At 39.2% G+C, this 14420-nt stretch overlaps 1 protein-coding gene across 1 annotated transcript; it reads left to right on the top strand.

Annotated features, from left to right (window-relative positions):
* Positions 1-259: 259 nt before the first annotated feature.
* Positions 260-13849, top strand: tcf24 (transcription factor 24). The gene is made up of 3 exons (XM_004915171.3): positions 260-468; positions 8016-8476; positions 13188-13849. Exons 2-3 carry the CDS (start codon positions 8030-8032, stop codon positions 13287-13289), a joined length of 549 nt encoding a protein of 182 aa, XP_004915228.1. The 5' UTR covers positions 260-468; positions 8016-8029; the 3' UTR covers positions 13290-13849.
* Positions 13850-14420: the final 571 nt, after the last annotated feature.

Genomic DNA, 14420 nt, shown 5'->3' with positions numbered 1-14420 from the left:
GTAACATATAAAGCAATCAATAACCGATACAAGAGGTGAATAGATGCCCAGTCCTGGTATTGATAGGCTGAGAGAGGGGTGTAGCTTAGTCCCAGTAAAAACAGGGTGGTAGGGGGGAGTAGCCCAGTGTAATTAAGGTTATGGTAGGGGAGAGGAGGAACCTAATCCCTGAAAAGAGTGTATGAGAGGAGGGAACTGTCCAGTCCCAGTAAATTTGCATTGGCAGAGGGGAGTAGCCCAGTTCCAGTAAGGAGTTTGTGGGATATTTCAGACACCAGTTAACCTCCTGGCCACAGAGCGTTTGGAACAAGAAGTTGCAGCCTGACAGCACTACTGGCTACAGAAGCATCACAGATGAGCCACCTCAGTTACACAGCAAGTTCAGAGGAATAACCCAGAGTATAGAAGGAACTCAGGATTTGGGCATTTTGAAACAGAACTGGAACAGTAAGAACGCTACAGCCACAGGTATGGCACATTTCTGTGAGTCGCTGATAAATAAGAGGTTAGACACACACTTATCTGGTTACCTTTCTTTACTTACAGCATTAAAATTTGTATTCATCATTGGTTGATGCTCAGTTAGTCTTTTATTAACCCAAACTTGACCCAGCCCTATAAACAGAACAGCACCACAAGGCAAATATACTGTAGGTGAGTTGCTAAGGAATACTACTAAAACCATTCAGTTATGAGCAAATACTTTGTAATGAGTTATCACAAAGAAAAAAATGCAATAATTAAAATATATGAAATTGACAGTTTAGGAAATAGCATTGCCAGGATTTCAGAACACTTATATATAAAAACTCTAATTCCTGTATCATATTAGACTGCCCTGGAACTGGTGCCTTTTGTTTTGCTTTCACTTTATTTGAAAGTAAAATCACTAATATTAAATTACATATTTAAGCTCCTGTTAATCATTTTCGGTTCTTTCTCATTCATTTCCAGGCAAACGATCTGATCATACATTTGTAGTTGCTTTATTGTTTTTCTTTTCCTTTTTTCTTTTGAGTTGTATTCACTGGAAATTTTAGAACTATTATAGAATATAGATCTTTTTTTTCTAAACTTCTCCCAATATATTTTCACTCACATTAACCCCTCTCATGCTGGGGTCCCATGGCAAATCGCTCTATTTAATATATGATTTAGTGCATGAATAGATACAAAAGGATTAGCAGTAAGACAAACTCTAAACTGACCAAATCCAATGGCACAATAAAATGACTTCTCTCTAATGTTACATGGCCAATACCTAAAGGCACATTTATTGAAACAAAATTTTCCGAATTTTATTTATTATTTATTAATTCGCCACCAAGGGGCAACCGGATGCAGGGGTGAATATGCTGACTGCTGAGGAACAAGTTAAACAGAAATAACTTCACATTTAAGGGCATATTTCAAGACATTTCTTGACAAAATTTCTCCCCAGAGAACTATCCAAAATTCTATTAACATTTCAATTAGTGGAAAACATACAAAATATAAATAGCAGAATCCTTACAAATGCACTTTCTTTCTGACAGTTTTAAACAAATCATCACTATTACTACAATTTATTTCTCACAACACATTCCAGTTGAACACCATTCCATCCCGTGGGCTGCACTGAGCTCTAACTCCCCACTGAACTGATAAAGCCTGTGAATAAAAAACTTTTCTGCAGTGGAATAAATCTTTCCAACATGGACAGGAGCTTGGTAAATATGAAACAACTGGCACATTAACGCTTAACGGTAATAAGTCGACCCTTAGTTTGTGAAAAGATTTGTGGAAAATTGCATCTTTCCCTTTTAAAATTGAATGTACCCTTTAAAAGGGGCAGTAATCTGCCTTAAACATAATATTCTTGTGTGTAATTGTACAGGAGTAAAACCGACTCACACGCACATGTATTTATATAGTTCTATATTATATTGTAACTGTAAGTTCATGGAAAGCTACATTATCATTAATAATATCCATGCCTGAGGCTATACAGATGTAGAAGAGAGGTACAGAGTTGTATGCTGAGCCCAGTCTGCTGACAGTTTGCACTTTGTTATCAGATAACTCCGGTGTGTCAAACCTCTGCTCTCTAACTGCTGTTGAATTAAAGCTTAAGCCTGTCAAGGGATGCTGGGAATTGTAGTCCAACAACTGCTGGAGGGTTGCAAGTTAGTAATCCCTAAATGTGTATTAAAGTTTTGGCTGGAATTTAGGAAGCCTCAGTGCAATAAGCAGGCTAGCAGTGACCCCCTTTCAGCCAATTGTATACACTACAGAGCGGTACGGTCAAGATAGACCTTTCCTACCAGATACTGACCCCCCGCCATTTACACTCAACAATCACTTACCTGTTAATTACAGCTATACATCTATAATATCACGTGCCATTAGAGTAAATATCTCAAATTGTCTTGCGTTCAAATATCTAATTGTTTGTAGTATTTGTTTGTAATTCACAAGAAAGAATGAGTAACATTTCCGATTTATTGCTCAACATATTATGGTTTTTAGGTCAATAGAATTACGTTGAATATAATTACTTTTTAGGCAGTTATTTTTAGCATATTTTATATATTTACATTGGCTGTAAATATTTCCATATTATGACTTTCAGGGGCAGATTTATAAAATGCATAAAATCTCGCCCACATTCTGTTCATTCCTATGGGATTTTTAGAAAAGTGTTGATCAGATGGTGAGTTCTAACTTTCACCCACTGATAAATACAATAAAAATCCCATAAGAATGAATAGAACGTAAGGGAGTATTTATATATTAAGCTCTAAACTCACATTTTGATAAATTTGTCCCTTTAGTTTGTACTAACCATAATATTACATTTCTTCCTACTTATTATTATTATTATTAATAACATTTATTACTTATACAAAGTTATTATTCACAGTTATTTCTAACCCTTTTTTCTGGTTAATGCCATAGAACTACTTTCTGTTATTATTATTTACGTTCATTTTAGCGCTGTATATTTTAGTTATAATGTTAGTTAATTGCAAAATAGATGAAATCCTATAAAGCAGCAAGCTTCCTGTTATATTTATTCCTCTACTTCTTCTTGATTGTAAGCTCCCCTGGGCGAGATTAATTTCAGTAAGAACTGATATAACATTCATACAATGTGTAATGTGGCAAAGTATATTACGCTCAAACTTTTCACTGCAGTAAATAAGTGCTTAAATACCTTTGTAGGTTGGCAGAACGTATTTTAAACATCATTATCATACATTTATATAGCAGCAGAAAGTTACATGGTGCTTAATATTAGTTTATAACAAACAGGGGTCTTACAATATTTGAACAAACAAGGGTTACAGAAAAATGCAGCAACTTATATTACATTCCCCTGATACGCTAGCACGGTTGCTCATATTTATGACGGCAGAACGAAGCAACTCTAAAGGGATTTCCCAGATTTTGTGAACAGATTATGTTACTGTGGATTTCTTGGATTGTATTTCGCCAGCGTCCAGAATCCCTTAAATCGCAAAAAGGAATCTTGTGTTTTTCGGCTTTAACGGGAATATGTGAAGTCAAGGACAGTGAGAGAGCGCTAATCGTAGCAAAAACTTTCACTGTGGGATGTTTTATGGGTAGAAAGCACTATGGGGAAATTACGTTTATGTTACTGAGGAAGCATGGCGAACCCCACGTGAAGCTTGAGATACCCGGGAATTTGTGCAGTGTGAGTCCATGCCTGTGATTCAGTGAGAACTTATGTGTCGGAGGAGACCATTAGTTAACAAATTCATACTTGAACTGATGTGTAATGAAGATCGCTATGGGCTATTTACATTTATCTGTTTTGTCCCATTAAGATTGTGTTCTGGTAGGTAGAAACCAAATTTCCAGTATGCAGTGCTGCGCCGTTCAGCATAAATCACACTCACATATGCAATCACGGTGTTGGTTTTAGGCACATGGAGTGTTGCGTAATCCATACATTTTGGTTGTGGGATAAGGGTTTCTTTTCCCATAATTTGGAAGTCCATACCTTAAGTCTGCTAAAACAAAACATGAAACATTAAATAAACCCAATAGGACTAGTTTGCCACCACTATGGATTCATGCAGCTTAGGTTTTATGATTATATAAAACAAAAAATCAATATATATATATATATATATAAACAGATAGAAATAAAGAATTATTTGCTTAAAATTGACTGTAATTTCTTCTGTACAGCACTGCGTACATAAGTAGCGCTTTATAAATAAAGATATACATACATACTGTAATTCAGAGCTTTTTGCATATTCAGTTTCCAGATGAAATATCCCATACATATACTGCTCTTTTATATATTTATATTTATAATAATAAAATACATATAGATATATGTACTGGTATAGGCTTTGTCACCCAGAAACCCATCATACAGAAAACTCCAAATTACAGGAAGATCATCTCCTATAAACTCCATTTTAATCAAAATACTAAATAATAATTAATAATTACTTAATAAAAAATAATAATAATGACATTTCTAAAAAATCTTTTCCTTTTTCTCTGTAATAATAAAACAGTACCTGTACTTGATCCCAACTAAGATATAATTACCTCTTATTGGAGGCAGAACAGTCCTATTGGGTTTATTTAATGGTTAAATGATTCCCTTTTTCTCTGTAATAATAAAACAGTACCTGTACTTGATCCCAACTAAGATATAATTACTCCTTACTGGAGGTAAAACAATCCTATTGGGTTTATTTAATGTTTAAATTATTTTTTCGTAGACATGTAATTATTTATCAATTTTTGAGTTTGTGAATTCGAGATTTCTTTCACCTTCTGCTCTGAATCAGTCCATTAAAAATACAGAGCTTGAATAGTTTCACAGGTAAAAACCAAGCAGGCTCAGGTATGAAGATTTTATTACTGTTACTATCTTTTTTACATAGTACAGGTATCAGTTCCATTATGATCCCAACTTAGAAAAAAAATCCTTATTGGAGGTAAAAAAAAAATCCTATTGGGTATATTTCATGTTTAAATTATTTTTTAGTAGACTTAAGGTATGGAGATCCAAATTACAAAAAGACCCCTTATCCAGAAAACTCTAGATTTTTGTGCCCTGGGTGTGTATATATCATGGCCTAAAGTTAGGTGGGTTGAAAAGTGGCATTTATTCCTAAGTTATATCCTGTATCTAAATCACTCATTCTAGCTCTTTGTGGCTGCACCTCAGAACCACATTTTTTTTTAGAGGTTTCCAGCAATCTAAAAAATGTAGGGGTAGGTAAGATAAATGCATAAATAAGAGCATAATAGTGCACTATGCAGTGTAATACTATTGATTAGACAGCTATGCCACTGAAATTTGTAAATATGGTGGGCTCAGAGCTCATTATGTGCCACATTATGTGCCCTCAGCATTTCCTTAATATGCCTTTACACATCAATGGGTCAGCTTTGCCCCTTTTCCTTTCTACTCCATTGATAGATTTACATGTTCCTCCCTAGCAGGGATTGCACATATTCATCCTTCATGGATTTAACTTGATGATGGGCAGGTTTTGTTCTTCAGTATCAGCACCTATCATATTATAGTTCTTCCCTCCTTCATTCTGCCACATTCACTCACTGCCAGAAGCAGTGGGTTTTACTAATAATGCATTTATGTACGTTTGCATGTAGTTGCTAAATATGCTAGGGACAGTACCAAAAATATTCATTTTGATGGAGTCAAAATCAGTGTTTATCACAGTTTGATCTCGGAACCCTGAAAGAATGACTGCTTTGAGATACTGAATCCCAAAGAAGGCAGTTTTTTAAAATTTGTTTTTAAAGTTTTTTTTTTTTCAAGTTAATTTATCAAGATTGACATAATTTAAAGGGCAGATAAATGTTTCAGTATTGGGTACACTATTGTGAGGATAATAAAGCTAAGCATGATAAGTAAAGCTAAACAGAATTCCCACCCAACTACTTGGCTTCAGCATAACGGATCGGAGCAGCACCATGTGGCTGTGGCCAAGTCTCTAAGACTCCCTGTTCTGTTGTTTGAAAAAGCAGCCCTATACAAAACAATTGGGGGGCTTTAAAAACAGACTAGAGGTTAACAGAAAGACACCATAATGAAAAAATAATTTCACTTGTAAATACTCATTTAAAATAGATTCAATTTGATTTTAGTGTAGCCAAAAATTGTATAGCTATATATGTCATATGTCCCCTCCAGAGACCACCGTCCCAAATCCCACTACCCACACTGCCCAATACAGCCCCATTTGCAGAGTAGTGTGCTGCCATGTCTGGCTACATTTTCTCCCCAGGAGTTTGTGCAGTTGAAGGTTTCATATGAGAGTGACCATGGCTGCTAGTACTTGGGACAGGACATCAGGCAGCCCTACATGGTGGCCAGCAACCCTGCTGCCTTTTTATAAACAGCAGCGTGCAAATGGCGCAGTACTGTGGAGCGCAGTTGGAAGGTGAGAGAGGGGCTTCAGGAAGGGACCTGTAATTTATAGTTGGATTTCCTTGTACTGTAATGAGAAAAGAGGTCCAATAATGTTTGTTCCATGAGATTGCCTGCATCAATAGTGACAGTTTATGATTAATCAGTAATCGTAGTTAAATAGCACTTCTGTATATAGCAAATTATACAATGTTTGTAGTCACTGAAGCTTTAATAGGGCAGACTCTTGTCTTTGTGCAGGTAAAGGAAAAAACACAGCTAATAAAATATATTATGTTGTCAAAAATGAATAAATACAGGTCCCAGATGTTTTGCTAAAGAGTCAGAGCCTTTATTATATATATTCACCTTAAGCCTTTCATTCCATTACTAACACTGAGTGATTCTGAGGGGCATCTTTCAGTCCAGACCTCAGAGACCGTTGGGTGTTGAACTTTACCAAGGGCCCGAGGGCAGAAAAAAGTAGGCGAGGGAAAATCTGTCTGTTTCAGGACATTCCTTCTCCGGGGAGTCATTGGTATTTTGGCGTTTAGTGATGGTTTTTCCTTAATCTGTGTTGAGATGTTGAGTGCTTGTACAAGGGTCCTGTTAAGCAGTTCAGATTTCTTACTGACACCTCTCACAAGAAGAATAATAATGAATTATTTGTGCTGAAATGGCACCTTATATGGTGATACGTAATAACACTTAAGTGTGTGTCTTTGTCTAATAAATGACTATGTTGTAACATATTTTTTGTCAAAATGAAACCTGCCTAGCTGCTAGTCAATCCAGTGGAAGGCAAAAACCCATGTAAAGACTTTATGCCTCAAATAAGGAAAAAAAACCTTCCTGACTCCATATCGGCAATAGAAGTTAATAATATCGGCAATTAAGTTAATACATCATTAACCCTCCCTTGCAAAAAAAGCCATCCAACCCCTTCTTGAAGCTATCTAATGTATCTGCCAGTACGACTGATTCAGGGGGAGAATTGTACAACTTCACAACTCTCACTGTAACCAACTTTTTTCTCATCTTAAAATGGAAGCCCCTTTCTTCTAATGCCAGTGAATGCCTTTGACTCTGCTGGAAGGATTTACTGGTTAATAAAGAATAAAAAAGCTGCATGGGTTTTAAATTCCCAGATCCCTGCTTGCTTCTCTGAGATATGGTGCTGGCAGCCTACAGCAGTGTGAAGACTACAGTGACATCACTGTAATCTCTCTCCCCTTCCTGAGCATGTGTGTAACTTGATCCTGTCTCCTGTTCTGAGCTATACATGCCCACCAGCCAATCAGAAGCGGATCTGGCAGAGGGGGGGGGGAGGGAATGAAACACATGTGCAGTATGAAGCAAGGAGGGAAAGGAAGGGAGAATACCTTTTTAGAGATGGCTGCCTGTTCTAGAAAATGTGAAGTAAGTGTGACTGAGTAAATATTTGATTAGGTGAGCCAAAAGTGTGGCGTTTTTACTAAACAATAGGAGGACTATTGGGCAGTATGCTTTTTAAATTTTGACTTGCATTCTCCTTTAAGCAAAGTAAGGAGCAGCTACTGTCACCCACAGCAATTACAAATGTCTGATACACTTTAATCCTTTGTAGTGACTGACGTGGACATGGTGGAGAAAGTACAGCGCCCTCAGGTGTCCAGCCTGGTGCACAGCAGGGAAGAGACTCCCAGTGGTTCTGAACAGGACTCCCTTGCATTAGGAAAAGGAAAGGCTGAGGGAGGGAAGACTGGAGGAAGTAATGGCAACACCACTGGAGGGCGTCCAGCTGCTGCCAATGCTGCCCGAGAAAGGAACAGAGTACAAACTTTGCGCCATGCTTTTTTGGAACTTCAGAGGACACTGCCATCTGTGCCTCCAGATACAAAGCTCTCCAAGCTGGATGTGCTTATACTGGCCACAACCTACATTGCCCATCTTACCCGCAGCCTGCAGGAGGAGGATGAGAGCAGCTCTGCTAACCACCCAACTACTGCACCTAACAACAGTGCATCCCATAGCCCAGAGCTCCTGGGGACTCTGCACAGTGGAGAGGGATACCTGCATCCTGTCAAGGTATGAGAAAGTCACTTTATATCCACTGATCCCCTTATATTCACTCATCCCCTTATACTCACTCATCCCCTTATATTCACTCATCCCCTTATATTCACTCATCCCCTTATACTCACTCATCCCCTTATATTCACTCATCCCCTTATACTCACTCATCCCCTTATACTCACTCATCCCCTTATACTCACTGATCCCCTTATACTCACTGATCCCCTTATACTCACTAATCCCCTTATATTCACTCATCCCCTTATATTCACTCATCCCCTTATACTCACTCATCCCCTATACTCACTAATCCCTTATTACTCACTCATCCCCTATACTCACTCATCCCCTTATATTCACTCATCCCCTATACTCACTCATCCCCTTATATTCACTCATCCCCTTATACTCACTCATCCCCTTATATTCACTCATCCCCTTATACTCACTCATCCCCTTATACTCACTCATCCCCTTATACTCACTCATCCCCTTATATTCACTCATCCCCTTATACTCACTCATCCCCTTATACTCACTCATCCCCTTATATTCACTCATCCCCTTATACTCACTCATCCCCTTATACTCACCTCATGCCCCTTATACTCACTTCATCCCCTTATACTCACTCATCCCTTATATTCACATCATCCCCTTATATTCATTCATCCCCTTATATTCACTTCATCCCCTTATATTCCACTCATCCCTTATATTCACTCATCCCCTTATACCTCACTCACCCCTTATTATTCACTCATCCCCTTATATCACTCATCCCCTTATACTCACTAATCCCCTTATATTCCACAGTCATCCGCCTTATATCCACTGATCCCCTTATACTCACTCATCCCTTATATTCACCAATCCCCCTTATATTCACTCAATCCCCTTATACTCCACTCATCCCCTTGATACTCACTCATCCCCTTCATATTCACTCATCCCCTTATACTCCACGTCATCCCTTATACTCACTCATGCCCCTTTCCCCCTTATATTCACTCATCCCCTTATATTCACTCATCCCCTATACTCACTTCACCTCATCCCCTTATATTACACACAGTCTCCCTTATACTCACTGATCCGCCTCTATACTCACTCATCCCCTTATATTCCACTCATCCCCTATACTCACTCTCCCTTATACTTCACTCATCCCCTTATATTCACTCATTCCCCTTATATTCACTCATCCCCTTATATTCACTGATCCCCTTATACTCACTCATCCCCTCATATCACTCACTGATGCCCTTATACTCACTCATCCCCTTATATCACTCATCCCCTTATATCACTCATCCCCTTATATTCACTCATCCCCTTATATTCACTCATCCCCTTATACTCACTCATCCCTTATACTCACTCATCCCCTTATATTCATCACTCACTCATCATCATCACTCATCCCCTTATATTCACTCATCCCCTTATATTCACTCATCCCCTTATACTCACTCATCCCCTTATATTCACTCATCCCCTTATATTCACTCATCCCCTTATACTCACTCATCCCCTTATACTCATCCCTTATACTCACTCATCCCCTTATATCACTCATCCCTTATATTCACTCATCCCCTTATACTCACTCATCCCCTTATATCACTCATCCCCTTATATTCACTCATCCCCTTATACTCACTCATCCCCTTATACTCACTCATCCCTTATATTCACTCATCCCCTTATATTCACTCATCCCCTTATATTCACTCATCCCCTTATATCCATATCATCACTCATCCCCTTATACTCACTCATCCCCTTTATCACTCATCCCCTTATATTCACTCATCCCCTTATATTCACTCATCCCCTTATACTCATCCCTTATACTCACTCATCCCCTTATATTCACTCATCCCCTTATACTCACTGATCCCCTTATACTCACTCATCCCCTTATACTCACTCATCCCCTTATACTCACTCATCCCCTTATACTCACTCATCCCCTTATACTCACTCATCCCCTTACTCATCATCCCTTATATTCACTCATCCCCTTATACTCACTGATCCCCTTATACTCACTCATCCCCTTATACTCACTCATCCCCTTATACTCACTCATCCCCTTATACTCACTCATCCCCTTATACTCACTCATCCCCTTATATCACTCATCCCCTTATATTCACTCATCCCCTTATACTCACTCATCCCCTTATACTCACTCATCCCCTTATATTCACTCATCCCCTTATATTCACTCATCCCCTTATACTCACTCATCCCCTTATATTCACTCATCCCCTTATATTCACTCATCCCCTTATACTCACTCATCCCCTTATACTCACTCATCCCCTTATATTCATTCATCCCCTTATATTCACTCATCCCCTTATATTCACTCATCCCTTATTCCTGATCCCTTATACTCACTCATCCCCTTATACTCACTCATCCCCTTATATTCACTCATCCCCTTATACTCACTCATCCCCTTATACTCACTCATCCCCTTATACTCACTCATCCCCTAATACTCACTCATCCCCTTATATCACTCATCCCCTTATACTCACTCATCCCCTTATATTCACTCATCCCCTTATATTCACTCATCCCCTTATACTCACTCATCCCCTTATATTCACTCATCCCCTTATATTCACTCATCCCTTATACTCACTCATCCCCTTATATCACTCATACTCACTCATCCCCTTATATTCACTCATCCCCTCTCACTCATCCCCTTATACTCACTGATCCCCTTATACTCACTCCCCTTATACTCACTCATCCCCTTATACTCACTCATCCCCTTATATTCACTCATCCCCTTATATTCACTCATCCCCTTATACTCACTCATCCCCTTATACTCACTCATCCCCTTATACTCACTCATCCCCTTATACTCACTCATCCCCTTATACTCACTCATCCCCTTATTCACTCATCCCCTTATATTCACTCATCCCCTTATATCACTCATCCCCTTATACTCACTCCTCACTCATCCCCTTATATTCACTCATCCCCTTATACTCACTCATCCCCTTATACTCACTCATCCCCTTATATTCACTCATCCCCTTATATTCACTCATCCCCTTATACTCACTCATCCCCTTATACTCACTCATCCCCTTATATTCACTCATCCCCTTATATTCACTCATCCCCTCACTCATCCCCTTATATTCACTCATCCCCTTATATTCACTCATCCCCTTATACTCACTCATCCCCTTATATTCACTCATCCCCTTATACTCACTCATCCCCTTATATCATATATTCACTCATCCCCTTATATTCACTCATCCCCTTATACTCACTGCTCACTCATCCCCTTATACTCACTCATCCACTCATCCCTTATACTCACTCATCCCCTTATATTCACTCATCCCCTTATATTCACTCATCCCCTTATATTCACTCATCCCCTTATATTCACTCATCCCCTTATACTCACTCATCCCCTTATACTCACTCATCCCCTACTACTCATCCCCTTATATTCACTCATCCCCTTATATTCACTCATCCCCTTATACTCACTCATCCCCTTATATTCACTCATCCCCTTATACTCACTCATCCCCTTATACTCACTCATCCCCTTATACTCACTCATCCCCTTATATTCACTCATCCCCTTATACTCACTCATCCCCTTATACTCACTCATCCCCTTATACTCACTCATCCCCTTATACTCACTCATCCCCTTATACTCACTCATCCCCTTATACTCACTCATCCCCTTATATTCACTCATCCCCTTATACTCACTCATCCCCTTATACTCACTCATCCCCTTATACTCACTCATCCCCTTATATTCACTCATCCCCTTATATTCACTCATCCCCTTATACTCACTCATCCCCTTATACTCACTCATCCCCTTATATTCACTCATCCCCTTATACTCACTCATCCCCTTATACTCACTCATCCCCTTATACTCACTCATCCCCTTATACTCACTCATTCCCTTATATTTATTCATCCCCTTAAATGTACTCATACCGTTATATTTACTCATCCCCTTAATTCACTCATTCTCTTAAATTCACTCTTCCCTTTAAATTTACTCATTCTCTGTACTGTATAGTTCAGAACTCTAAAGGTATATGAGAAAGCTTATGTAATAAATTCAATTTCCATGTCTAAAGAAGTTCTGACCAGAACCTACTTTTTGGATATAAACAATCTAGCATTCTACTGATTTTCTTGATAATTTGGCCACTAGATGGTGTTGATATTGCAGCCCTTGGTCCCATACATACCCAGATGGTCAGACAGGATGGTTAAAACTAGTCAAATTACCTTACCTGTATGGCCAGCCTTGCAACAGTTTAAAAATACATAGTTATTATCCTACTTATGACCTGGAGAAAATGGGCATATATAGTAAGATCACCAGACGATCTGATCTAATTTAACACCAACAAGTTGGGGCCAATTTGGAGACTTAAATCAGTGTATTTATGTATGTATGTATGTATTTATGCTTTTTATTTATAAAGCACTACTTATGTACGCAGCGCTGTACAGTAGAATACATTAATACAAACAGGGGGTTATTCAGATATTTATGTTGTTTTTGCCCAGCAGGATTAGATTCATACTAATGCAAAATCATACAGGCAGGTAAATGGGCTCCTATAAATGTAACGCCTACTTACTTTATTTCATTGACCTTGTTCTAATGTAACAATTACTGCTTGTTGTTTAGAAATGGCCCATGCGTTCCAGGCTGTACATTGGAGCCACAGGACAGTTCCTGCACCAGGCGACTTCTGCTGAAAGCCAAGAGCCGGATGAGAATGCGCCTTGAATGGGAAGCCCCATCTGCACTACAAGAATCCTCCTCCCATAGCAGACTGACTTATATATATATATTTATATGGACGTGAAAGAATTGCATATTCTCGATGAGAAGCTTGGGACTTTATCTTTAATTCTATGTCTGCATGTGACTGTGTCTGCTTGTTATCCCACCCACAGATCACACGTGAGAACTATAACTCCCAGCAAGGCGCCAGGTTCTTAGCTGCTGTAGTATGCTCTGCATTGTACAACTAGAAACAGCAAATATTCACCTAAAGTATTATTTATTTTGAAAGAGTAACTAAAGGGTGAGGCAGAATTAAATATTTAAATAAATTAACTATTCAGTATGCACTTCCCAACAGATTTTGCCAGTATTTTTTTCAGCAATCCCTGTGCTGTTTGCAGAACCTAGTAACTCTTCTTACCATGGAAGGTTTTCATTATATTTCTGAGCTGATTTGAGCACTTCCTGTACAATGTATTGTAGTCTATTGACTATAGTCTATTAAAGGGGAACTTCAGCTTTCAAACCAAAATTTGTTAAAGAGACAGACACAACACAGAAACCCCTAATATACCTATTACTGTTATTTGTTCTTTCAATAAGTATGAATAAATACTGTATTTCTATATGCTGAAATTCAGCTACAAAACAATTTTTCTCTTTCTGCATTATTTGCAGGGCAGGAACTAGGGGTAGGCAGAAGAGGCAGCTGCCTAGGGCGCAACAATTGGGGGGCGCCAGGCAGCCTCTCCAGCCTCTCCTGCCTACCCCTAGTTCGCTCGCGTAAGGACAAGCGGCGGGGGCAATGATCCATAGAATCACAACACGAACCCCGCCCCCCCCGCGCGTTCAACTGCGCATGTGCGCCAAAGGGGTGGGGGTGGGGGGGAAGGAGGAAGATGCAGGGGCGAGGTGGCCGACTGGGTTGCCTAGGGCGCCCGGTCGGCTTGGCCCGCCCCTGATTATTTGTAATCCTGGCAGGGGAGGAGGGACTAAAACACTGATGTGACAACTTCTCCACAGCCTACAGACAGCAGGCAGGAACTACATAACCTCACATATTGCACTGTGATGTTTCTTTCCTTATTGTCATCATGTGTGCAGGGAATTGTGGGATATGGAGGATGCAGG

This window comes from Xenopus tropicalis, chromosome 6 (genome assembly GCF_000004195.4).
Source record: "Xenopus tropicalis strain Nigerian chromosome 6, UCB_Xtro_10.0, whole genome shotgun sequence".
Taxonomy (NCBI): Eukaryota; Metazoa; Chordata; class Amphibia; order Anura; family Pipidae; genus Xenopus; species Xenopus tropicalis.
This window is presented reverse-complemented; position numbering and strand designations above follow the sequence as displayed.